Source organism: Trematosphaeria pertusa, assembly GCF_010094035.1.
Source record: "Trematosphaeria pertusa strain CBS 122368 unplaced genomic scaffold BU26scaffold_23, whole genome shotgun sequence".
NCBI lineage: Eukaryota > Fungi > Ascomycota > Dothideomycetes > Pleosporales > Trematosphaeriaceae > Trematosphaeria > Trematosphaeria pertusa.
The window spans coordinates 593046-612113 of NW_022987234.1; the positions used below are offsets into that span (position 1 = coordinate 593046).

General features: G+C 55.4%; 11 protein-coding genes across 11 annotated transcripts; 5 read left to right on the forward strand and 6 right to left on the reverse strand.

Moving 5' to 3' along the window:
• Positions 1-143: 143 nt before the first annotated feature.
• On the reverse strand, positions 144-1275 carry BU26DRAFT_525134 (uncharacterized protein). The gene is made up of 3 exons (XM_033830436.1): positions 1139-1275; positions 501-558; positions 144-441 (listed from the first exon to the last, which is right to left on the reverse strand). The coding sequence occupies exons 1-3, from the start codon at positions 1217-1219 to the stop codon at positions 314-316; spliced, it is 267 nt and encodes an 88-aa protein (XP_033676635.1). The 5' UTR covers positions 1220-1275; the 3' UTR covers positions 144-313.
• A 436-nt stretch (positions 1276-1711) lies between these two features.
• BU26DRAFT_440592 (FAD dependent oxidoreductase-like protein superfamily) lies at positions 1712-3176 on the reverse strand (the record flags this gene model as incomplete). Its single annotated transcript, XM_033824403.1, has 5 exons — positions 1712-1942; positions 1998-2392; positions 2416-2588; positions 2637-2934; positions 2999-3176. The coding sequence occupies 5 exons, from the start codon at positions 3174-3176 to the stop codon at positions 1712-1714; spliced, it is 1275 nt and encodes a 424-aa protein (XP_033676636.1).
• A 420-nt stretch (positions 3177-3596) lies between these two features.
• On the reverse strand, positions 3597-5601 carry BU26DRAFT_525136 (uncharacterized protein). The gene is made up of 2 exons (XM_033830437.1): positions 5184-5601; positions 3597-5138 (listed from the first exon to the last, which is right to left on the reverse strand). The coding sequence occupies exons 1-2, from the start codon at positions 5264-5266 to the stop codon at positions 3698-3700; spliced, it is 1524 nt and encodes a 507-aa protein (XP_033676637.1). The 5' UTR covers positions 5267-5601; the 3' UTR covers positions 3597-3697.
• Positions 5602-5738: 137 nt separating this feature from the next.
• BU26DRAFT_610822 (nuclear localization protein) lies at positions 5739-7615 on the forward strand. The gene is made up of 2 exons (XM_033836017.1): positions 5739-6896; positions 6949-7615. Exons 1-2 carry the CDS (start codon positions 5866-5868, stop codon positions 7376-7378), a joined length of 1461 nt encoding a protein of 486 aa, XP_033676638.1. The 5' UTR covers positions 5739-5865; the 3' UTR covers positions 7379-7615.
• A 219-nt stretch (positions 7616-7834) lies between these two features.
• Positions 7835-9623, forward strand: BU26DRAFT_175023 (uncharacterized protein). Its single transcript, XM_033820317.1, has 3 exons — positions 7835-8092; positions 8147-8239; positions 8296-9623. The coding sequence occupies exons 1-3, from the start codon at positions 8005-8007 to the stop codon at positions 9258-9260; spliced, it is 1146 nt and encodes a 381-aa protein (XP_033676639.1). The 5' UTR covers positions 7835-8004; the 3' UTR covers positions 9261-9623.
• BU26DRAFT_525138 (uncharacterized protein) lies at positions 9164-10289 on the forward strand. The gene has a single exon (XM_033830438.1). It carries the CDS (start codon positions 9326-9328, stop codon positions 10094-10096), a length of 771 nt encoding a protein of 256 aa, XP_033676640.1. The 5' UTR covers positions 9164-9325; the 3' UTR covers positions 10097-10289.
• Positions 10290-10414: 125 nt separating this feature from the next.
• On the forward strand, positions 10415-10972 carry BU26DRAFT_175052 (uncharacterized protein). The gene is made up of 3 exons (XM_033820318.1): positions 10415-10506; positions 10554-10705; positions 10811-10972. The coding sequence occupies exons 2-3, from the start codon at positions 10574-10576 to the stop codon at positions 10862-10864; spliced, it is 186 nt and encodes a 61-aa protein (XP_033676641.1). The 5' UTR covers positions 10415-10506; positions 10554-10573; the 3' UTR covers positions 10865-10972.
• A 1342-nt stretch (positions 10973-12314) lies between these two features.
• BU26DRAFT_571788 (uncharacterized protein) lies at positions 12315-14133 on the reverse strand (the record flags this gene model as incomplete). The annotated part of the gene is made up of 4 exons (XM_033834181.1): positions 12315-13472; positions 13522-13857; positions 13910-14059; positions 14119-14133. 4 exons carry the CDS (start codon positions 14131-14133, stop codon positions 12315-12317), a joined length of 1659 nt encoding a protein of 552 aa, XP_033676642.1.
• A 912-nt stretch (positions 14134-15045) lies between these two features.
• Positions 15046-16200, reverse strand: BU26DRAFT_525142 (Cu,Zn superoxide dismutase-like protein). Its single transcript, XM_033830439.1, has 4 exons — positions 16035-16200; positions 15848-15982; positions 15330-15757; positions 15046-15277 (listed from the first exon to the last, which is right to left on the reverse strand). The coding sequence occupies exons 1-4, from the start codon at positions 16126-16128 to the stop codon at positions 15200-15202; spliced, it is 735 nt and encodes a 244-aa protein (XP_033676643.1). The 5' UTR covers positions 16129-16200; the 3' UTR covers positions 15046-15199.
• Positions 16201-16446: 246 nt separating this feature from the next.
• BU26DRAFT_544432 (50S ribosomal protein-like protein L13) lies at positions 16447-17390 on the forward strand (the record flags this gene model as incomplete). Its single annotated transcript, XM_033831736.1, has 2 exons — positions 16447-16467; positions 16572-17390. 2 exons carry the CDS (start codon positions 16447-16449, stop codon positions 17085-17087), a joined length of 537 nt encoding a protein of 178 aa, XP_033676644.1. The 3' UTR covers positions 17088-17390.
• An 83-nt stretch (positions 17391-17473) lies between these two features.
• Positions 17474-19042, reverse strand: BU26DRAFT_468904 (uricase). The gene is made up of 3 exons (XM_033825302.1): positions 18442-19042; positions 17754-18394; positions 17474-17702 (listed from the first exon to the last, which is right to left on the reverse strand). The coding sequence occupies exons 1-3, from the start codon at positions 18576-18578 to the stop codon at positions 17581-17583; spliced, it is 900 nt and encodes a 299-aa protein (XP_033676645.1). The 5' UTR covers positions 18579-19042; the 3' UTR covers positions 17474-17580.
• Positions 19043-19068: the final 26 nt, after the last annotated feature.

Below are 19068 nucleotides of genomic sequence, written 5' to 3' on the forward strand. Positions count from 1 at the left end.
TTGCAGATCAGCACATTTCCTCAGCTCTTGCCACATCAGCTCGCGAATAATGAAGCTAATTAGGACCTGCACATCAGCACATGCACACGCACATGCAAATGAGCTTGCCAAATCACTTCATAAAGCTTTCGATTAAGCTATAGCCGGAATTGAGGCATTCCATGGGGGCTTTTGAGGAACCTTTGGAAATTACTCCTTGCTCCCTCATGCATTCCTAACGCTTGCAGCGGTCCTGCTCCAATTACGCTATCGCCTTGCATGAGCCCTTTCACGGATACTCAACCAAGACTTGAGAGGAATTGCGTTTCCACCCTCACGATGAGCCCTTGGTGACCTGGTCCACTACGGGCGGCTTGTTGGAGTCGTTCGCGTGGCGGCCCTGACCGGTCGTTCCTGAGATGCCCACGGAGCCGCCGCCGGAGGCGTTCATTCCCTCGAGAGCTGTTGAGAAATTAGCGCTGCATTCCTCAGGGCACTTGACGTGTGGTAGGGAGACTCACCTGCGCCTTTCTCGGGCTCAGGCATGGGAGCGACCTTCTGTGCACGCTTGATAGTGGCCTGTTGGTTTCCAGTTAGCGCCATGTCTCGGATGAACAGGTTCAATGAAAATAACAAGAGGAGAAAGGAACTGGAGCAGTAAGGCAAAGCATCCCAAATCCAGATTGTTGTCTTCAAGCCTGAGCGGACCGCGACTTCCCGAACTCAGTTACTCCACGCAGACTCCATCGCTCCGCGCCCTTACTCCCGCTTCATTCCTCCTGATCCAGAACTCCACACCCCTCCTCGAAATGGGGGCTCAGCACTCTCGCCACGTGAGTCTGGACTCAAGTGCAGGAGGAAGAGGAAGCGGCGAGCGGGGCCTCAAAGGAGGCGAGGAGCATTTGAGGACAGGTAAGGAAGCATTAAAATAACAGAGGAAGAATCAGGGACCACAGGAACAGCCTTTCTTCCTTGATATCCCTGTTCTTTGTTGGATACCCCGCCTCCCACATGGAGGAACACGTGGGCAGGCCTTGAAAGAGGCGCCCGGGCGCTCTCAGCGGCACAGCAACCCTCTGCTGCGAGTTGCGCTGAGGAATGGAAGAGAGGATTCCGCAAAACTTAAACGAATATGTTGTGTATTGAGTTCTGGACTTACATCGCCGCTTGCGCCGTGGATGAGGTTCTCACCGGTCTCGATGGGACCGTTGTCCGAGGAGCCGTCGCCCTGTCGAGGCATGGTGTGGGTACGTGTGTGCTGAAAGTTTTATTGGGTGGTATTCGTGGTGGAATTGCGGATTGAGTTTACTTGAGTTGCTTTTGATGCTGTCTTGAGAGTGCTTGTGGTACGTTTGTGTTAAATAAAAAGTCGTGAGTGATGGCGATGCCGTGATGTCATGGTGATGCCGTCGCCTTTTGCCAGACCCACAAGCACCAGCCCAACATGCCTGGTACGGTCGGGCATCTGATCACGATTGAGCAATAAATGACGCGAGCTATCACTTGGGATTACAATATGCTGTTGCTGAGATAGTCTATAATTCTGTGCATTGATGCCTAGGTCTATAATGTTGGTACGCCTGCTACTCTCGCGAGGAGTAGAGTGAAGAGGAGTTCAGCCCGCGCCGAACCGATATGCTGCCTGTAACCATACAATCCCATACCGTACCCATTCGCTCCGATACCGTGTTTTAAAAGAAAGAAGCAGATATGCCCGGCCTAGGCAGGCAGATTAGGATGGCAAGACCAATGCCGACAGGTTCGCGGACGTAGGGCGACCTTCGATCAATTCGGACATGACGAGTCCAGTGCCAGGCGATTGCGAGATACCCCAAGCACCGTGGCCGGCCGCAATGAAGACTCCACCATCCCCTCCCCCACGAGTCTTCAAGCCACCACCGAGCTGCTCGTCTGGCACGCGACATACGATGGGGCGGCCACTTCCCGTCACAGGACGGAAACACTGAAAAGTCAGTCAGCATCAGAACCTTAAATCGATCCAGAAGTGCCTTTCGTACCAAAGCCTCTCGCATGACTTCCATGTTCTTTCCATCGACAGTTCCCACCATTGCTTTAGCGCAGTCCTTCAGCTGCTCCATTGCAGAGGGGTTGATTTCGACGTCCGTGGCGACGTCAGGGAGAGGAATCATCGTGCTGTTAAGGCCTGCCAGATAGAGCTCGCCTCCGATCCGGGAGAACCACTCTGGCGAAAATCCGAGAGTGTCTGTAGCGAACACGGCGTGGCATATCTCCTTGTTCTCTTCCTCCACGTCCCAGAACGGGTTCCGCACGAGGAGGGAGTGGCCGGCCAGCGCAGAGATGGGAAGTTGGGTAGTGGATTTCGGGAAAAGTTTAGAGAAGACTCGTGGTGACCAAGCTCCCGCGGTGATGAGGAGCCGCGTGCATGGCACTACTGGTGGTCAGCAGATGCTCGACTGCGGTTTGTGCGTGGCATACAGTCTGCCTCTTCGCCGTTCTTGCTGAGCCGAATTCCGTTCAGCTGATCGTTTTCGTCCTTCAAGACCGAGATAGCATTCGCAGGCTGGTGCAGCTGAACGCCGCGCTCCAGACATCGCCCGAGGAGCCATTGGCAGAAGCGCAGAGGATCACTGTAGCCCAGTCAGCCCAATTTCCGTCTTCCGAGCAGCTGAACGTACATCTGCGCGGTGGTGCCGGTCTGGCTGATGACCTCCAGGTTGCCGTCTTCCGTCTGCTTCAGCCAAACCGGCCCATTGCTGCCCACAGTCCTCTTAGAATTGGTAGCCTGAGCTCGGCTCGTTCCATCCTGAAGCCAGTCTTCGCCGCTGCCTCCGACCGCAGCCTCGCTGTCCTGGCTCAACGATATGCCGGTGCTCTGGCAGTAGCCCCACGTCGTCCTGCCATTGTGCTTTTCGGCGAGTTCTTTGTGCAGCCGGTAGGATAGGGCGCCGAGCGAAGCATTCGACGGTGCGAACCCTGCGGGCGGTCAATGGCGGGGCTCTGCCAATGGAGGGGCATCGGACGCAGCGTGCACACTCACAATCACGAGCAAGAAAGCCGCCGGCGAGACCAGAGGCGCATTGGAACAGCTGCGGGCTCGAATCTACCAGGTGGATGCTCGACGGCGCCGTGTTGCCTGTCTGCGAGAGGAAGTAGGCGGTGGAAAGGCCGACGATGCCCGCTCCGAGAATCACGGTATTGCCTGGCGCGTTGCTCATCGTGGGCGCGGCAAGGAGCAGAGGTTCAAGGATTGGCGGGAGATGCGAGATCGAGAACGATAGTTATAGCTGCATCTAACTGTCTTAGCGAGGACAAAGGCGCAGGTGCACGAATGGCCCGATCTGCCATGGTGAAGGCTGGTGATGATGGCAAATACGCAATGTGATCGTACGAGTTTTTCCGGCCGTTTGGCGTCGTTGAAGCCGCCAAGCAGGCGCGTGACTAACATGGCCTGACCTGAGGTTGACACACCAATGAGGCAGAACTGACACTGTATGTGGGTATTACACTCTCTCTTGTTTCTGCGGTACCTTGCAGACACACAGAACGTCGAACCAAGTTTGGCCATCTGCGGCTAGTAAACAACCGTTGCCCCGGCGCTGGAGCCATGAAAGCGCGAAATGAGGAGTGCATGCTGTGCTGAATTTACTAGTCTGCTGTGCAACTACGCTCCTGCCTATGGAAGAATACTCTCATGACCTTCTAGGCAACCTAGTCCCTACTCCAATGGCACACCCGGCTATCCTCCCAAGCTCCTATTCATGACCCTGATCGAGAGCTCGACCTCCGCCTTCATGCTGGCAGGATATGCGTAGAGCGAATCGACTTCTTCCTCGGTGGAGCAGTCGCCGCTGTACTCGACCGCGTGCGCATTCTCTGCTTCCTCGTGGTAGAGCATGGGGCCGGCATAGGCACGAATGATGTCCTGCAGTGTCTCCTTACCGTCGACGGCCGACTCGGCTTCGGACGCCGCCGATGCTTTGACTGGCTCCGCGGCTATCTCCAATGCAGCGGCACCTGGCGCCGCTTCCTCGGGGACGGTCAGGTCAGTACCTTCGGTTTCGTCTTCAGTGTTGTCAGACATCGACGGACGAGGAGTTGTCGGAGCAGTTTCGCCACCGTAACCAGTGCCGTCGTAAAGGCCGGTATGACGGCCCCAGGTGCTTCGGCGGCGCTGCAACTGGCACCCGTCTTCACTGGCTATCTCCGGATCGTCCCACACAACATATGCAAGGTCGGCCCTGAGCTCGTCGTGCTCTGACCTCTTGGACGAATCAAGCATGAAGCGGTCATTGTGGACATCTGCTTTGTTGGCTTCGCCTGGACCCAGTGGCTCCGGCTTCCCAGGAAGGAGAGTAGCCGCGAGGTCGTCAGCAACACCTGCTGCAGTAGTCCGGGCGGACGTGACGATATCTGCATTGCGAGGCGCGGAGGGCTTCCCAGTAATGGCGACACAATCGGTATGCTTCATACTCTCATTCCGTTTCGGAGCAGTCCTGGCAAAATAGTCCTGTGGGGCAGCTTTTTGCTCTGTCGGTGGCGAAGAAGAAGCATTGGGTGCTGCGAGGTCTTCGAGCGAGAGGGTCGTCCCGGGCATCGGCGTTGGTAGCGGGTCAACGGCTCGGTCGGCGTCGACCGAGGACGGGCTTGCATCGGGAGTACCGGTTATAGCATGATTGAGGATGGACTCCTGTACAGAGGGTTTCCGCAGCGGGGCTGGCGAGTCTGGCATCGTTCCAACTATGAACGGTGGCCCAGGAGGCGTGCTATGGAAGTTGCATACGGCTTGCTTAGCCGACGCTGGCACTGCGATTGGCGACGAATGACGGACATCTATGCTCGAAGAACTGGAAGCTTCGCGCGTCGGCTCGAACATCGGCTGATCTGGTGGAGACACCTCGAAATTGAGTATGAGAGACGGCTTCTGCTGGATGGGCGTATGCGGGCTCTCCAGCTGAACACGCATGTCGTCACATTGCTTGCTGGGGCTGGGGCTGTTGCTGTGGTTGGACCGCAAGTTGCGCAGAGAGCTCATACTCCGAAGCGATCCCAGCAGCCGCTTACGTCTCGATGGACTGTCTCGACCTGGGGAAGACTCGCCGGATTGGGAGAGGCCGAACTCATCGAACCCGGTGGGTCCGCTTTGCGCAGCGGCTGTTAGAGTCTTGGAGGTCTCCGGGCTAGATTATGTTAGTCTAGGAGGCACTGACAGAACTGAGGCGTACCCTGGGGAGTATTGGTCATTGTCGAAAGAATAGAGCCCGGAAAGGCTCTTCTTGGTCTGGATGGCGAGTCGTTTGAAACTCATGGCTGATCGCTGATGCTGCCCAGGTCCGGCAAGTTGACCGCTCGGCAGTGGAGGATCAGTGGGCGGAGTGAAGCAAGCAAACTGCAAGTGGAGGACGGAAATCCATGAGTTGAGCTCGCTCCTTTGCTCTTGACTACGCCAAACATGTTTGTTGACAAGCAGGTTCGGCCTTGCATGGACGCCATGGTGGAGGAAACGGTTGGTGAGAGGCGCGGAAAGGCGTTTCTTGTAACGGGAAGTAACAGGCCCTAGGAGTACATGTGGGAGCAATTACAATCCAAATGCCCAAGAACGGCTAGACAAGGTGACACTCGCATGTCTCCAGTGATTGCCCGTTGGGGGCCTTCGGGAGTGCAGGAGAGTCCGACCCCATACGAGACGCGGACGGGACTGGCACGTGACAAGGGGTCCGTGCGCTGCAAAGGTTCGCTAGCTCAACACGTCCGGGCAGTCGACTTCGCAGGCGCATCCCATTCACTCCTGCCCACCCCGCCATCGCCCCATTCACTTCCCTCGCTCTGCCTCTCAGATATATCGCGGACCTCTCCCCTCGGAGTAAACTAATTGCGCACCGGCCGAGAATCAACCGCCCAGACGCAATGGCGCGTGGCCGGCCTTCGCGAGCTGCAGCGCGTCGCAGCACGCCCGCCCGCAGCGCTACTCCGCAACTGGACGACGAAGACATGATGGATGCCCCAGCATCGCGCGCCGAGACGCCCGCACATGATGAAGACGCCGATAGCCCCGCTCAAGAGTCGGAAGAGGAGAAGGCGCTATCTGAGCGCTCTGCAACACCCGTCGTTGTTCTGCCGCGCAAGAAACGCCTTGGTCGCCCACCGAAGAACCGTCCACCGGACTGGAATGTGATCGAGCCAGACAATGCGTCTGAGGGCGGTACTCCCGTGAAGCGCAAGCGTGGACGGCCTGCTGGTGGCGGCTTTCGCGGCCGACCGAAAGGCGGCCCCTCGCACACCACTCGAGTCCCGATTGACAAGGAGGGGAACATGATGGATGTCATCAACGACGAGGTTGACTTACCTGAGGATCCGGAAGGAGAAAAGAAGGTGGACAAGATGGGAAATCTACAAGGCGGCCGAGACTATCGGGTGCGTGTATTTAAGATCACCGGCAGAGGCGACAGATTGTACATGCTGTCAACGGAACCGGCCCGTTGTTGTGGATTCAGAGACAGCTACCTGTTCTTCACGAAGCATATGCAACTCTACAAGATCATCATCGACGACTCGGAGAAGAGGGATCTCATCGACCGCGAGATCATTCCGCACTCTTACAAGGGTCGCGCCATCGGTGTCGTCACCGCACGCTCGGTTTTCCGAGAGTTCGGCGCGCGCATCATTATCGGAGGCAAGAGGATCATCGACGACTACTACGAGACGGCCGCGAGGGAGAGGGGTGACATTGAGGGCGAGATCGCAGATCCCAACGACAAACTGCCACCGCCAGGAGAACCGTACAACAAGAATCAGTACGTCGCTTGGCATGGAGCGAGCAGCGTTTACCACACTGGAGTTCCAAGTGTTCCTACCGCGAACGGTAAACCGGCACCTGGAAAGCGGAAGGTGAATATTACATCAGCGAACTGGCAGTTCGAGCATGCCAGATCCGCCAGGTAAGTCCTCCCATTCCTTTCAGCATGTATATCCTATGCTGACAATTTGCAGCCGCTTCAATTCCAGTCTCTCCGCACTACGCAGAGCTAACTTAGACGGTATCTACGACCCACACACAAATCTGATGTGCTATCCCAAGGTTACGCAGCCAACTCATGCACGGTGGGAGGAAGTCCCTCCAGAAGAGAGTGACGTGCCACCGCTCGTTCGCAGGCACTACCTCGTAGTCGACACCTACATGAAGAAACCTCCGTATTCCGGCTTGGGCCTACCTGGCCCGGATGGCGATTTCTTAGATGTTGGGGTGAATGGCCTACCGAACTTGGAGGAGGAGGACATCCAGACGATGAATCCCGAGCAGCGAGAGGCCTTTTTGCAGGCGAAGCATGACGAGGTCGAGTGGAAGAGTCAATGGCACTCAGAAGCCGTCGATGGCGCGCGCCCGAAACTCAAAATAGGATTTACTGGCGTTCCGGTTTGAAACAAAAGCCCTAATAAGCGCATTATAGGCTGAAGATAGAGATACCAAGATAATGGTTGGGCTGGCGCCCGCGGATAGTAAATGGCACGAGACTTACGCTCAGACAAGTATTTCAAACGGTCCCTTCATTGTCCGCGCGAAGCTTCCCTTGCTCTCTTTGAACCTGCTTCCGCACCTCAGGTACCATCACCCGCCCTGCATCGACCGGCTTTCTTAGTCGCAGCTCGGTATCTGAACATAGACTAGACGAAGCATTCTGGTGTGTGTAGCCCGACCTTACCGACTCAGCACAATCACACTTCCCTAACGGGAAACTTCTCCGTAGCACGCCTATTTCTTTGTCTTCCTATAATCTTGTGAACGCACCACTGCCACATGTCTTCTAGAATAAACGGGGGCCACGTGCGCTGGCGCCACATACGCAGAAAACAAAGGAGCAACGTCTCGTCGACCAGTCCCTCGGCGTGCTGGGGGTTCCACCGAATTTCTGGGCATCATCAGACAAAGGGCCGGGTGCGTGGTGCCTACGCTCTAAAGTCCATATGGCCAGAGGCCCCAGCACTTGGGAATGAGCCGCATGCATACATCTCCACCAGCCGATTCTTTCTAGGTTTGAGGCCGTCAATATGCCCCTAGGAACGTTTGCGAACCAAACGGAAGTTAAGTGCACGGCGCCGTTGCTGGATGAGTCGTTGTTTTCAAAGACGGGCGGATGTATGTATACACGATTCCAACTTGGATGGGACTCTCGCTGATGCTGAGAGTTAGATACCTCTGGCAGATACTGCGGTCTGGGCTCGTTCGAAGATGGGACAACATGCTGCTTCCCATGTCCCATCCAGGACTGGCTATATCCACCAGGTCCGTCTATCTTTCTACCTTCATACTGCGTACAAGTCACTGACCACCAAACACAGAATGGAAATCCCAGCTCCGCGTCCCGAACTACCTCTCCCTCCTCTCCGTAATTCTTTGCTGCTTCCTCCTTCTCTCCTTCGCCATCCTGCCCTCCGAACAGACACATCGACATTACCTCTCCGTCGGCCTCCTCTTTCCGGTTCTCTTCATCTCGCTCTCCTTCGCCATCCCTGTGTCCACCAAGCCTTCCCTTTGCCATGACGCTATCACGCCAAACGACATGCACTCCGACATTTCCTGCGCCTGGACCGGCTCGCTCGTCACGCTCGGTGGTCTCGGCTGCGTTATATGGGTCTTCTTGCGGAGTCTCTGGCTCCACATCCGCATATTCTGGGACAGGGATCCAGGTAAACGATTCAAATGGGGAAGTCTTGTGATAGGGTATTTGCTCCCATTCGTCTTCCTCATCGCTATTTTAGCGGCCACCGGGTTCAGCTATCGCATGGGGCAGACATGCTTGCCAAACCGTGAGCATGCGCTCGTAACGTTCTGGATCTGGCTCGTCGTCTTTGCTATTCTAGCTTTCCTGCTGCAGACGGTCACGACGGCATACTGCTTTTACGTCTACATCCGCACTTTGCGCCGCGAACGGCGGTCCTCGGCGGTGAACTCCTTTGAGCGCGGGCGCGCGCGGCGCAAGGTGGAGAATTGGGGTAACGTCAAGAGGCTGTTCCTGCTGCAATGGCGAAATATACTGGTCAGCATATTCGTCATCATTGGGAGCATCAGCTTCTTCATAGTGTTCTGGACGCAGGACTCCAAGATTGGGACGGTGTTCAATGACCCAGAGCATATCAAGCCGGTCAAGACGTGGATTATCTGCCAAACGCTGAGCAAAGGCGACAAGAATGAGTGTAGGAGGTATGTGAAGGACTTTACAGTGGATCAGTCCGCTGTCCTTACGTCTCTGATTCTAGCTTCGGTAAGATCCTATCTCCTTCCCTCCAAGAATTTTGAAGAATGAGCATTTGCTGACATACGAGGCAGCTCGTCGGCATCGAAATTTTCATCCTCCTCTTCCGTACCTCCATGGTCTCCGCCTGGACCGCACTCTTCCGGCGTGCCTTTAACTTTCTCCGCACAAAAGGCCGCCCATCCTCGCCAGAGCTCACATCACTCGAACACCCCGAGAGATATCTTCCTCCCTCGCCCAGCAAACGCTTGCCCTTCTCGGCTTTCAGCGCAGACACGCCGAACACGGAAGCCAGCTCTATCAGCATGCAAACGACTGGTCCTATTACCGAGATGCAGACTTTGAGCCAGAGACCGGGCTTTGAGAGGGTAAAGAGTGAGATAGGGCTGTTACAAGCCCCGGGGCCGCAGAGAGTTCAATCCTTCTTCGAGAACAACAGCTCAGCTTCGAGCTCCCGGGTAGAGATGCCGACCATACCTATCCATCCCCCATCAACTCCCGAATCACTGGCCAACGATCTTTCCCCACCGCGTCGCTACTCTGAGTCTCAGATCCAGCCCCCAGACATGTCTCGTTCATATACACCAATGCGGGATGCGCCGACTCCACCACCACGTAGCTTGTCCGCTGCTTCCAGAGTCCCGCCTTCGCCTATACTAACGACTTCTACGGTGAAGAGAAGCTCGACGCTGTCGGGTCTCTCGATCCAGAAGACGAATTCGAGCAAATTGAGAGGGAGGATCTCGACGCCGATTCCGGGGACGTTCGTACACGTTAATGGGGCGTGGATGGATGGGCGGAAGAGGGAAGGAGGCCCGCTGGGCCTCAATCCGATTTCGCCGGTGGAACGAGAAGATTGTAATATGGAGAGAGACGAACAAGCTTAGAGTCACCCAGCTCGCTCAGGTGGACATGAGATGGCCTGAGGGGCCATGATACGTGCGTTGACTGAGCGACTGTAGACGTTGCATTTGGTTGGAAAATAGAACTTACATAGACGTCAATCACAAGAGAACTGGTGGGACATGAATGCCTTGAGAAGTGATCCAGCTGGTGACTATACTTTGCCTATCGACCTAGTGAGCACTGCTTACTGCCGAACCTCCCGCTAGTTATGTAGGAAAGCAGGAACCGGTGCAGGGGAAGGCTATATTACGTAAGCGCTAGTGAACTTTACCGGCCAATAATTCTTCCGCTCGGACTTTTTAGTTTCTTGAAGCTTTCATCATTCCCATCTATCGCATCGAGCTCTGGAACCAATAGCTACATCTCCAATCGTCCTCCACCCCTTGATCACGTATGCGCAAGCCCGAATTTCTCGACCCAGCACTAACAGACCTCCAGCCTCAACCACCGCCGCAACGATGCCTCCCAAAGCCGCACCCAAGGGCCGCACCCTCGCCGGATCCCAAGACCCCAACTTCGCAGTCAGTGCATACCAGACTATAATGAGCAAGGACAACCGCTCCGTTGTTACTGCGATTGGACTTTTTGCTGTAAGCCACCTCCTAAGACCGGAAGCGCTGCGGCGTGAGCTGTTGAGGACAAGGAGGAAGAGGCTCCGCGAGACATGGCTATGCGCTGACAATGGGGTTTGTTAGGTTGGCGTCACATTTTTGCACAGCAGCTGGGCTGAGATCCTTCTCCCGGCGTAGAGAGATGAATTTGGATGAGGAAGGACGAGAAAGGAGGAGGCGGGTGTAGGATAGGCGCTGCGATGACTGCGCGAAGGCGAGAGGAGTTTGCACGAGGACACGTTCTTTGTCTAGGAGAAGAGATGCATAGGAATGGCGTTTAGGCTAGGGTAGGGCACAGCGGGTAACTGCTCTATAGTTTTCGGACTGAACATACCGTCGGACCGAGCTGTAAGAATGTGTATACCTCCACAATCCCCAACATGCCTTTTAAGGAAGCTGAATGATGAGGAATCGACACTTGCCTGCTACAGTACTCGACAATTTGGGTGCTGTAACATCACATCCCCATGCACCAACTTTGAAACACCACCCGTTCCCCTTCCGACGAACGCATCCTCAAAACTCACCATCTACCATGCCCCTTTCCCAACCTCGCTCCGCCAAGTCAAGCCAAGCTCTGTCAAAAGCCAACTGACAGATGCTTGGCCCTTTCCTTCCCTTCACTTTCTCCTCCATCCGGTCCTCTTACACAACCGTAACGGCAAGGTCCGAAACGCTCTGCCTTGCCATCAACGTTTCGAGCATGAATCACGCCGGCATCGTACGTCTCGTCTCGGGCCGGCTTACTGTACTTACGCCTCTCAAACGCATCGGCGCGCCCCATTTACCCGCCGAAACATAGTGGTCTGATGTTCGCGTGCTGGCGATGCAAAGCACATGCGGCTGCATGCGTTGGCTGCAAAACCCTTCTTTTCTGGAACGCTGTGGGCGCCGGCTTGGTTAAGTGCCGTGTCCTATCACTTACCCCCGAGAAGTGTCCGTCTGGGCGTTGTTGGCTTTAGGGCGGCAGGATGTGCGGCGTGAGGCCCATGGGCTGCGGATTTTGGGTTTGGATGCGGGTTGTGTTGATGTGCTGGAGGATTGAAATGACTGGAATTCGTGGTTCAGTGTGGTAGAGTACGTATCACCAAAAACTCCATGGGAGTGGGGAGAGACATCGACTTCTCGATAATTCAAAACATGCTTCATACCACATAATTACGGCTCTCAATCGTTGTCTCCTAGACAAACGGCGCTAAGTATTTGCGAACCACCCAGTCTACCACGGACATTCAACAGTCCGGCTGTGAAAGAAAAACTATGGGAAAACGCCGACCACTCGCGTGTACAGGCAAAATATGCTACGAGTATGGCAGTAACGGAACGGATGCTCGCTGATAAACATATCGACATTATATCAAAGGGCTAAGGCAGCAGCGTCCTAGAGAACTAGACCGTGCCTGCCTGCCAACAAGGGGCGGGTACTACTCGAATATCCAAAAGAGAATCAGAGAGAGACGAAGAAGGAAAAAAAGCGTGGTGCGGTATCCTCGTGAGAAGAGTTGCGTGGCTGGGGTATCTAATTCTATACTTCTTTTATCCAAACCTAAAAAGCGCAATTTGATTAGCCCCCACTCCATTAGACATTCTAGTATTCGGAGATTTCGATGCTGGGGGTGAGGGGAGGGTTGGAGGGCGGGTATTTGTTTTGGGCAGAGGATGGGACAAAGGTGAGCCATACCTCCATCTTCGCTACGTCACCACCTTCCTTGCGGGCCATTTGCCGCGCCGTTTGGATCGCCATGTCCAGGTCGTCTTCGTCCGCCATGGTGATCATGTCGCCGTCGTCCTTGATTTCGACCTTGAAGTTCTGGCGGACGCCAAACTTCTCGCGGATAGACTGGACGAATTCGCGCATCGACGTGTTCGGGGTTATGAAGACGTAGCGCGTATCGCCAGCGTGCACCTTCACCCGGATCTTGCCGCCTACGTTACCGCCGCTGCGGCTTGAGGTGGCGGAGCGAGTGGGGGATCGTCTCCTAGTCTTTGAGCGGGACACCATTTCGAATTCGCCGTCATCGACATCGCTGCCGTCGAAATCGTCTTCCTCCTCTTCGTCGATATATGCGGGTCTTGAAGTCTTTCCTTGCCGGGAGCGGCTGTAAGAGGGGCGATTCGAACGGGGCTGGTACATGTCGTATACATCGTCAGCGTAGTCATCAACATCATCATCAGATCCACGGCGACGGGGCCTGTCTCGGTCGCGGCGGTCCATATCCCGCATGCGCATGGTATTGGAGCGGTTCGGTGGCCGCTCCGAAGCCGATCGCTGAGTGCCCCTGCGCTGCGGTGGGGCGTCATCTCGCCTGTCATCCTTCTGATCAAATGCGGCGCGACCAAGATTGAGGGGTTGAGGCTTGGGTCCACCGCCGCGGACAGACTGAGCGCGGGACATTTGTCCCCCTTTCTCGCCAGCAGATCTCCTGTTGTCGGACTCGGGAGGCGGCGTCGGCGGGAACATATTGCGGGTCATGGGCGGCTCAGATTGCTGCCGGACCCTGCTCTGGAGCTCAGGCTTGACGAGATTTGTGGCGGCGTAGGAAAGTTTGTCTTCCGGTCGGTCGTCCTTGGCTGCGTTGGCCATCTTCTTGATCTCTGAGCCGGCGAACCCAGTAAATGCATTTTGCCTGTCGGAAGCTGCAACGAGACGAGCCTTCCCGAGGTAGTCCTTTGTCTTCAAGTTCTTGACCTTCGCTTCATTGGGGCGGTAGACGATGCCGACGGGAATGGAGAAGACTGTGTAGCCCTAAGTTTGGTAAGCTACGATTCAAGCGGACTAGGAAGGACTTCTGTACCTCTGCCTCCTCCCTGATAGCCTCGTCAATCACGTCATGGTCGGGAACGACCTTCTCCTTGGCTGCGAAGGACAGATCCTGCACACCCGCATCCTTCTGCTGGAGGTAGATGTAGCAGAGACCGCGGTTGAAGAGCACCTCGCACGAATATAGCTTGAATTTCAGACCCAATTGTTCATAGTCGATGTTGTTGTTGCCGCGGAGGTAGAGAAGCGTATCGTTGAAGTTGGCAAGCGCTTCTTCGAAATCGCCCATGAGGAAATTCGACACGCCCTGCTGGAAGTAGGCGACGGCAAGATACTGGTCCAGCCGCACAGCGCGCTGGTAACAGTCGACCTGCGTAGACATCAGCACGTACCCTCTTTGTCGTCCCGCGCAGCCTACATACCGCCTTCTCATGCTCTCCAAGCGTGGCGTGAATAACGCCGCAGTTGAACAGAATCTTGGATGTGTCGGAGATTCCATCGAATGCCTTTAATGCCTCGTCGAACTCGTTGTTGTCGTAGTGGTTCAGGGCTGCCACCCAGGTCTCGATTTCCTGCGCCGCACTTAGCAATTGACGCGCAATGAATTGAGCCTTCCCAAATGGTCGCGTACCTGCTTCAGAGACATGACGAAGGTTTCTCAGTGGTTACCCGGCAGTATGGTGTCGTCAAGCCTCAGTGTTCAGTTGCTCCTACCGCTCCACGCTAGGTGGAGGGGTTATATTCGTCTAAAGCGCGCCCAGCTGGGGATTCCTCCTCTTCTCCCTAACTCAGAATTGATAACGTAGCCGCCGGGGCTTCCGAGTGTGCGCGCCGTCGAATAATATTACGTGGACGTCGTTGCTCGGCTATTACTGTACTATAGTGTGTCGAGCGTGAGGGGCGGGAGGCACAAAAGAGGGACGGTAAGGAGCGTGACTCTTAAGGACAGTATACGGAGTCTGAGGGAGGAGGAAGAGGCGTCGAGGACAGCACAGCAAGGGCAGCAGGGAACCAGGAGGGATTTGGCGGGCGGTTGGATGGCTGGCGCAAGTGGGGAGACCAAATCTGAGTCCCAGCGCGTCTGAGAACGAGACTTGGCGGACACCGCATTGGCCGCGATGATTGGCCATCTGCACGGTCCGTCCGGCATCCACAGCGCTTCGACGCTCGTCGCGACAGTCAACCCAACCCATTCAAGCCATGACACCACCGCCATCTGATAGCCGGATAACAAATGGCTTTCTCAAGCGCTATTGACTTCAATTTAGGCCTCCTCCGCAACCGGCGACAGCAGTTCGGCACACTGGCGGACATCGCTCCCTATCCCTCCCTCCGAGGACCACCGACCACGTTTGAGGTCTGTTACATGGCAATCTTGCTGATGAGACAGCCACGTGATCGCCTCTCTGCCCGGCCACTCACCGTGTCCGCCTCGGGTTTCCAGGCATGAACGCATAATGTTCATCAGGCTTCGAAGCCACTGGCATCTGTCCTGTGCTTGCCTATTCACGCAGGCACTGTTTCGGCCTGAATTCAAGGGAGCAGTCCGTGTACATTGGCCGCCAGATATGGTAGGCGAAACGGCATTTCATTCTTTGCTACCTCCTCCGGCAGAGGCGATAGGGTATAGCAAAGCCGGGCTGATCATTTTGGCCTTTTAATCATCAACACGTAGTTTGCCAAGGGTCGCATCCTGCTCGGCATTTCAGCCTTCAGAGCATTCCCCGACCGACTTCGTCTATACGTTCCTGCCATACTGTCTTGCCGGAGCACGAGCACACAGTTTTGTCCTGTGAGGAAAGACGTGAGCGGAGATCTAGCTGAGCCAGTGGGTCTACTCACGTTCTCCCACACACCGGCCGAACGCGCAATTACGCCCACAATCGTATCAGGATCGTTCTTATCAAACTTTCCGTCCTGCTGCCTCGCTACCACAATGCTGCGGCCGATCATCTCCCAGATCTGAATCGGTCTGTCCAAGAAGACGGTACCGACGCCACCTTTGCTCACTTCGACGGTCCCAAACACCCCCCGACACGGGGTGTCTTCCTTCTTCGCCTTGACAGCCTCCCAGATGCCGCCTGTCGATGCGGGCCCCTCCGAGATGTCTCCCGTCTCTCGGACTGTAGCATGGTAGGTTCCAGGAGACAGTCCTCTAATACTGAGGTCCACGATGGTCATGTTGGGGGCGACCTGGACCATGCGCACCAGTCCCCGAACCTTGTTCTCCACGTGAGGGGCGTGCGACTCCAGAATGCAGACCGCGGCGCCTGTAGATCTCGTCAATATCGTACGACAAACTCCGAGCCAAGAGAAGTTTATTGTGACTGCTAAAGTAGACCTCATCTGGGTAAACATACTGTTTGACTTTCCACTGCCACGCAGAATAGCATCACGGCCCGTTGCTTGTATCGCTGCGACGATTGCTGACGGCGCTGCGGTGCCCTCGATAGAGACTAATTGATCTTTGAGATTGGCGGTAACTTTCTGGATTCCTGCTGTAGAGTTAATGCAGGGATCATAAACACCTCGAGCTTAGGGTCTGACCACTCAGTTGGTGTAGCGAGCCTTCGATGTCTTTGATGCAGGCTTCGCAGGTCATAGGCACCGCGAAGGTGGTTTCGAAAGGCGGTATAGTCATTGTGGCGGGCGTGTTTTGATTGAAGGTATCGAAGTGAGAGTTTAAATGTTCTCATGCATCCATGGATCCCACGCATATGCACTTTACTTCGCTTTGAAATCGAACGAGTTCGGCAGCTGGTACGGGCCGAAATCACGTGACACGCCTACCCCGGGCCAGAAATTACTGCCAAGCATCTCAAACTCGACCTCACGACAACCCATTCAAGCTCTGCCCCCGCGATCTCTTTCCCTAGGCCGTTGTGTCAATAGTTAGGGCAGGCTAAGCTGCCGGAGGAGGGTCAGAACACGACTGATCAGGCCATTGGCCTCCTACACAATGTCTCAAACAGTCGGCAGAGTATGCGCTCCGATCGGACTTCCGCTTCACAGTTTCGACGCCTCGGAACACTTCCGCTATACGCCCTTCAAGGCTTCAAACACCTCCGCTAACTCACTCCCCAGACACGCCTCGCCTACGCGCGCTCGTGGCACCTCGTCGACATCGGCTCCGATCCGCGCGCCCTCGGTCGCATCGCCTCCAGCATTGCCCTAACCCTCATGGGGAAACACAAGCCCATCTTCGACCCGTCCACCGACTGCGGCGACTATGTCGTGGCCATTGACTGCGCGAACCTGCACACCACCGGCAAAAAGCGCTTCCAGAAGCTCTACCGTACACACACAACACGGCCGGGCAGCTTGAAGGAAATTAGTATGGATCGGATGATTGCGAAGTGGGGAGGCGGAGAGGTGCTGCGGAAGGCGGTGAGTGGAATGCTGCCGAAAAATAGGCTGAGGAAGGAGAGGTTGGCAAGGTTGAAGACATTTGAAGGGAGGAGTCATCCGTATACGGAGAATCTGTTGACGGTGAGCGTGGGTGGGGGGCAGGGGATTGCAGAGCATCCAGACGTGAAGAAGGCATTGGCAGAGGCGAAGCAAAATACGGAAGTGCCGGCTTCACGACCATTGAGCTGTTGAGGCTTAGGAGGGTCTGTGAGAATATGTATTTCTAGGTGGAGGGTGCATGGCTTGTGGAGTCCATATATGCCTTCTTGAGGCGGTTCATTGTAGCACACCACAGATGTACGGTCATGAGAGTAGCTCCTCTACAGTGAATTATATACGAACAAATACGGGACGTGGCCAGGTACATCCTAAGCAAAAGGTCACCCGAGCTACCAGATCAAGAAGGCCGGTAAGCTTGACATGAATGGTGTCGGGGCTAATATTGCTCGCAAAACACAATGGAGTATGAGTAGCGGAAAAGGTATATTATAAAGCAAGCTTTATATTCTCTAGTTCTACTCTCTCTGCAGTCATCCCCGGGGTATATGATGGCTACTGTTCTACTCTCTCTGTGCTCTCCCCCAGATTAAATGACAGATGCTATGTACAAAAGATCTCAGAAACGATCGCTACATGGCCAGCCATATCGTACAAGTCATTAGTCGTGATTGATGAAGTGAATATTTTACAACTTTGACTTGGGCTTGCGGGTGACGGTGCACTGGATGAGACCGTTAGGGTTGGACTGGGGAGCGAACACAGTCGCATCCTTGCCAGTGTTCTTGAGCCCCTTGTGCCAGCTGAGATCTGCGGTGTGCGTTAGGGCGGGTTATTTCAGGGGTGCTTAGTGTAGCTTACCGATTTCGAAGTAGTGCTTGTTGGGGAGAGCATAGTCGACAACCTCGACTAGCGGAACAGCCGCGAGGATCTGGTCACACATCTTGTACATGGTCGCCTGCACGCTGGCGCTGTCGTCCGTGGCGAAGGTCTTGAGAGTGATGTCGCGTGCCTTCTGCCAGGCGGCGTCAAAGTCAACGGCCTTAACTTCCGCAACGTTCTTGAAGAGCTTCCACTTCCAGCCGGCTTCAACTTCAGTACTGAGAATGCGGTCCCAGGTCTCAGGAAGCTGGGTGTACTCGTCGCGGTGGAAGCCGTAGAAGGCAGATCCAGTGCTCTTGAGCACCAGCAGCTTCTCAATTTTGGAGCGAATGGTGATGCCCTCGCCCTCTCTGGCTACAGCCTCAACGACTCGAATCTCCTCGCCGTCGCGGAAGAAGGAGTGTGGGTGCGGCTTGCCGTCGATGTTCATGCGGGTCCATCGGTGCTGGATAATCTTGATGTGAGCGGCGTGGATGTGCGGGTAGGTCTCGATGTAGTGGTTGCCGAGGATGGCGGCGAAGTGCTCTGGAGTGCTGATGGGGTTCTGCTTGGCAAGGATGTAGGTGGTTTGCTTCTGGGTGTCAGTCGCAACGACGACGGAGTTGTCTGCCTTGGTGTAGCTTGTGACGTTAGAAAGTGCAATCGAAGCCGGCTCGATAGGACTTACGAGGTCTCAATGTCTCCCTCGAGCAGAGAGCAGACGGTCTGTTCAGTGACGGTGTGGACTCCGGTCCGGTCGTTCTTATCGACCTTGTACAGGCGGATATTGTCCTTGCCGTAGCGGGCGTAGCTGAGCTGAGACATGATGAATTGAGCTTTTGAAAGAGGACCAAGGTGTCAGATGTAAGAAATGAAGCTGTGGTGGAAGAGTGGGAAGCTGGTCAGTGCTGCTGTGTCAACGAGGGCTGAGGGGTGAGGACTGGAGGCGGGTGCTGGTGGATGATAAGTGAGGGCAGCGGTGACTGATAGATATATTTTCGTGGCGGGGCCTTATCGGATCATCATTGAACGGTGGTGGCCGAGATGCGGCGATATTGCTTTTCTCGATTCGATCTGTGGAGTCGAGAGTGATGGCGCTGGGAGCTCTCGAAGCATTGGAGGAGCTGGCTGTCGGCGAAGCCCGATGATGGAATGGCAGGGCCAGCTCCGACGCTGACGGCGCCATTGGCTGGACGCGCGCTGCACGTGACGGATGCAGGAAAGCTTCCCTCTGCGGGGCCCAGCGAAGAGCAAAATTGATAGCAGGCGCCCGGCTACCCGGGGCAGATTCTGCCAGATATCAGACGACCTCTGC

Coding starts and splice junctions, on each gene's coding strand:
- BU26DRAFT_525134 (XM_033830436.1), bottom strand. CDS start 1,219: ATGCCTCGACAGGGCGACGGCTCCTCGGACAACGGTCCCATCGAGACC. Junction 559..1,138: donor TCCACGGCGCAAGCGGCGAT/GTAAGTCCAGAA, acceptor GGAAACCAACAG/GCCACTATCAAGCGTGCACA. Junction 442..500: donor TGAGCCCGAGAAAGGCGCAG/GTGAGTCTCCCT, acceptor ATTTCTCAACAG/CTCTCGAGGGAATGAACGCC.
- BU26DRAFT_525136 (XM_033830437.1), bottom strand. CDS start 5,266: ATGAGTTTCAAACGACTCGCCATCCAGACCAAGAAGAGCCTTTCCGGG. Junction 5,139..5,183: donor AATGACCAATACTCCCCAGG/GTACGCCTCAGT, acceptor AACATAATCTAG/CCCGGAGACCTCCAAGACTC.
- BU26DRAFT_610822 (XM_033836017.1), top strand. CDS start 5,866: ATGGCGCGTGGCCGGCCTTCGCGAGCTGCAGCGCGTCGCAGCACGCCC. Junction 6,897..6,948: donor GAGCATGCCAGATCCGCCAG/GTAAGTCCTCCC, acceptor GACAATTTGCAG/CCGCTTCAATTCCAGTCTCT.
- BU26DRAFT_175023 (XM_033820317.1), top strand. CDS start 8,005: ATGCCCCTAGGAACGTTTGCGAACCAAACGGAAGTTAAGTGCACGGCG. Junction 8,093..8,146: donor GTTTTCAAAGACGGGCGGAT/GTATGTATACAC, acceptor GCTGAGAGTTAG/ATACCTCTGGCAGATACTGC. Junction 8,240..8,295: donor GGACTGGCTATATCCACCAG/GTCCGTCTATCT, acceptor CACCAAACACAG/AATGGAAATCCCAGCTCCGC.
- BU26DRAFT_525138 (XM_033830438.1), top strand. CDS start 9,326: ATGGTCTCCGCCTGGACCGCACTCTTCCGGCGTGCCTTTAACTTTCTC.
- BU26DRAFT_175052 (XM_033820318.1), top strand. CDS start 10,574: ATGCCTCCCAAAGCCGCACCCAAGGGCCGCACCCTCGCCGGATCCCAA. Junction 10,706..10,810: donor CTGCGATTGGACTTTTTGCT/GTAAGCCACCTC, acceptor GGGGTTTGTTAG/GTTGGCGTCACATTTTTGCA.
- BU26DRAFT_525142 (XM_033830439.1), bottom strand. CDS start 16,128: ATGACTATACCGCCTTTCGAAACCACCTTCGCGGTGCCTATGACCTGC. Junction 15,758..15,847: donor TGGCAGTGGAAAGTCAAACA/GTATGTTTACCC, acceptor CGAGATCTACAG/GCGCCGCGGTCTGCATTCTG. Junction 15,278..15,329: donor CGGCCGGTGTGTGGGAGAAC/GTGAGTAGACCC, acceptor CTTTCCTCACAG/GACAAAACTGTGTGCTCGTG.
- BU26DRAFT_468904 (XM_033825302.1), bottom strand. CDS start 18,578: ATGTCTCAGCTCAGCTACGCCCGCTACGGCAAGGACAATATCCGCCTG. Junction 18,395..18,441: donor GAGGGAGACATTGAGACCTC/GTAAGTCCTATC, acceptor TAACGTCACAAG/CTACACCAAGGCAGACAACT. Junction 17,703..17,753: donor CAAGCACTACTTCGAAATCG/GTAAGCTACACT, acceptor CGCACACCGCAG/ATCTCAGCTGGCACAAGGGG.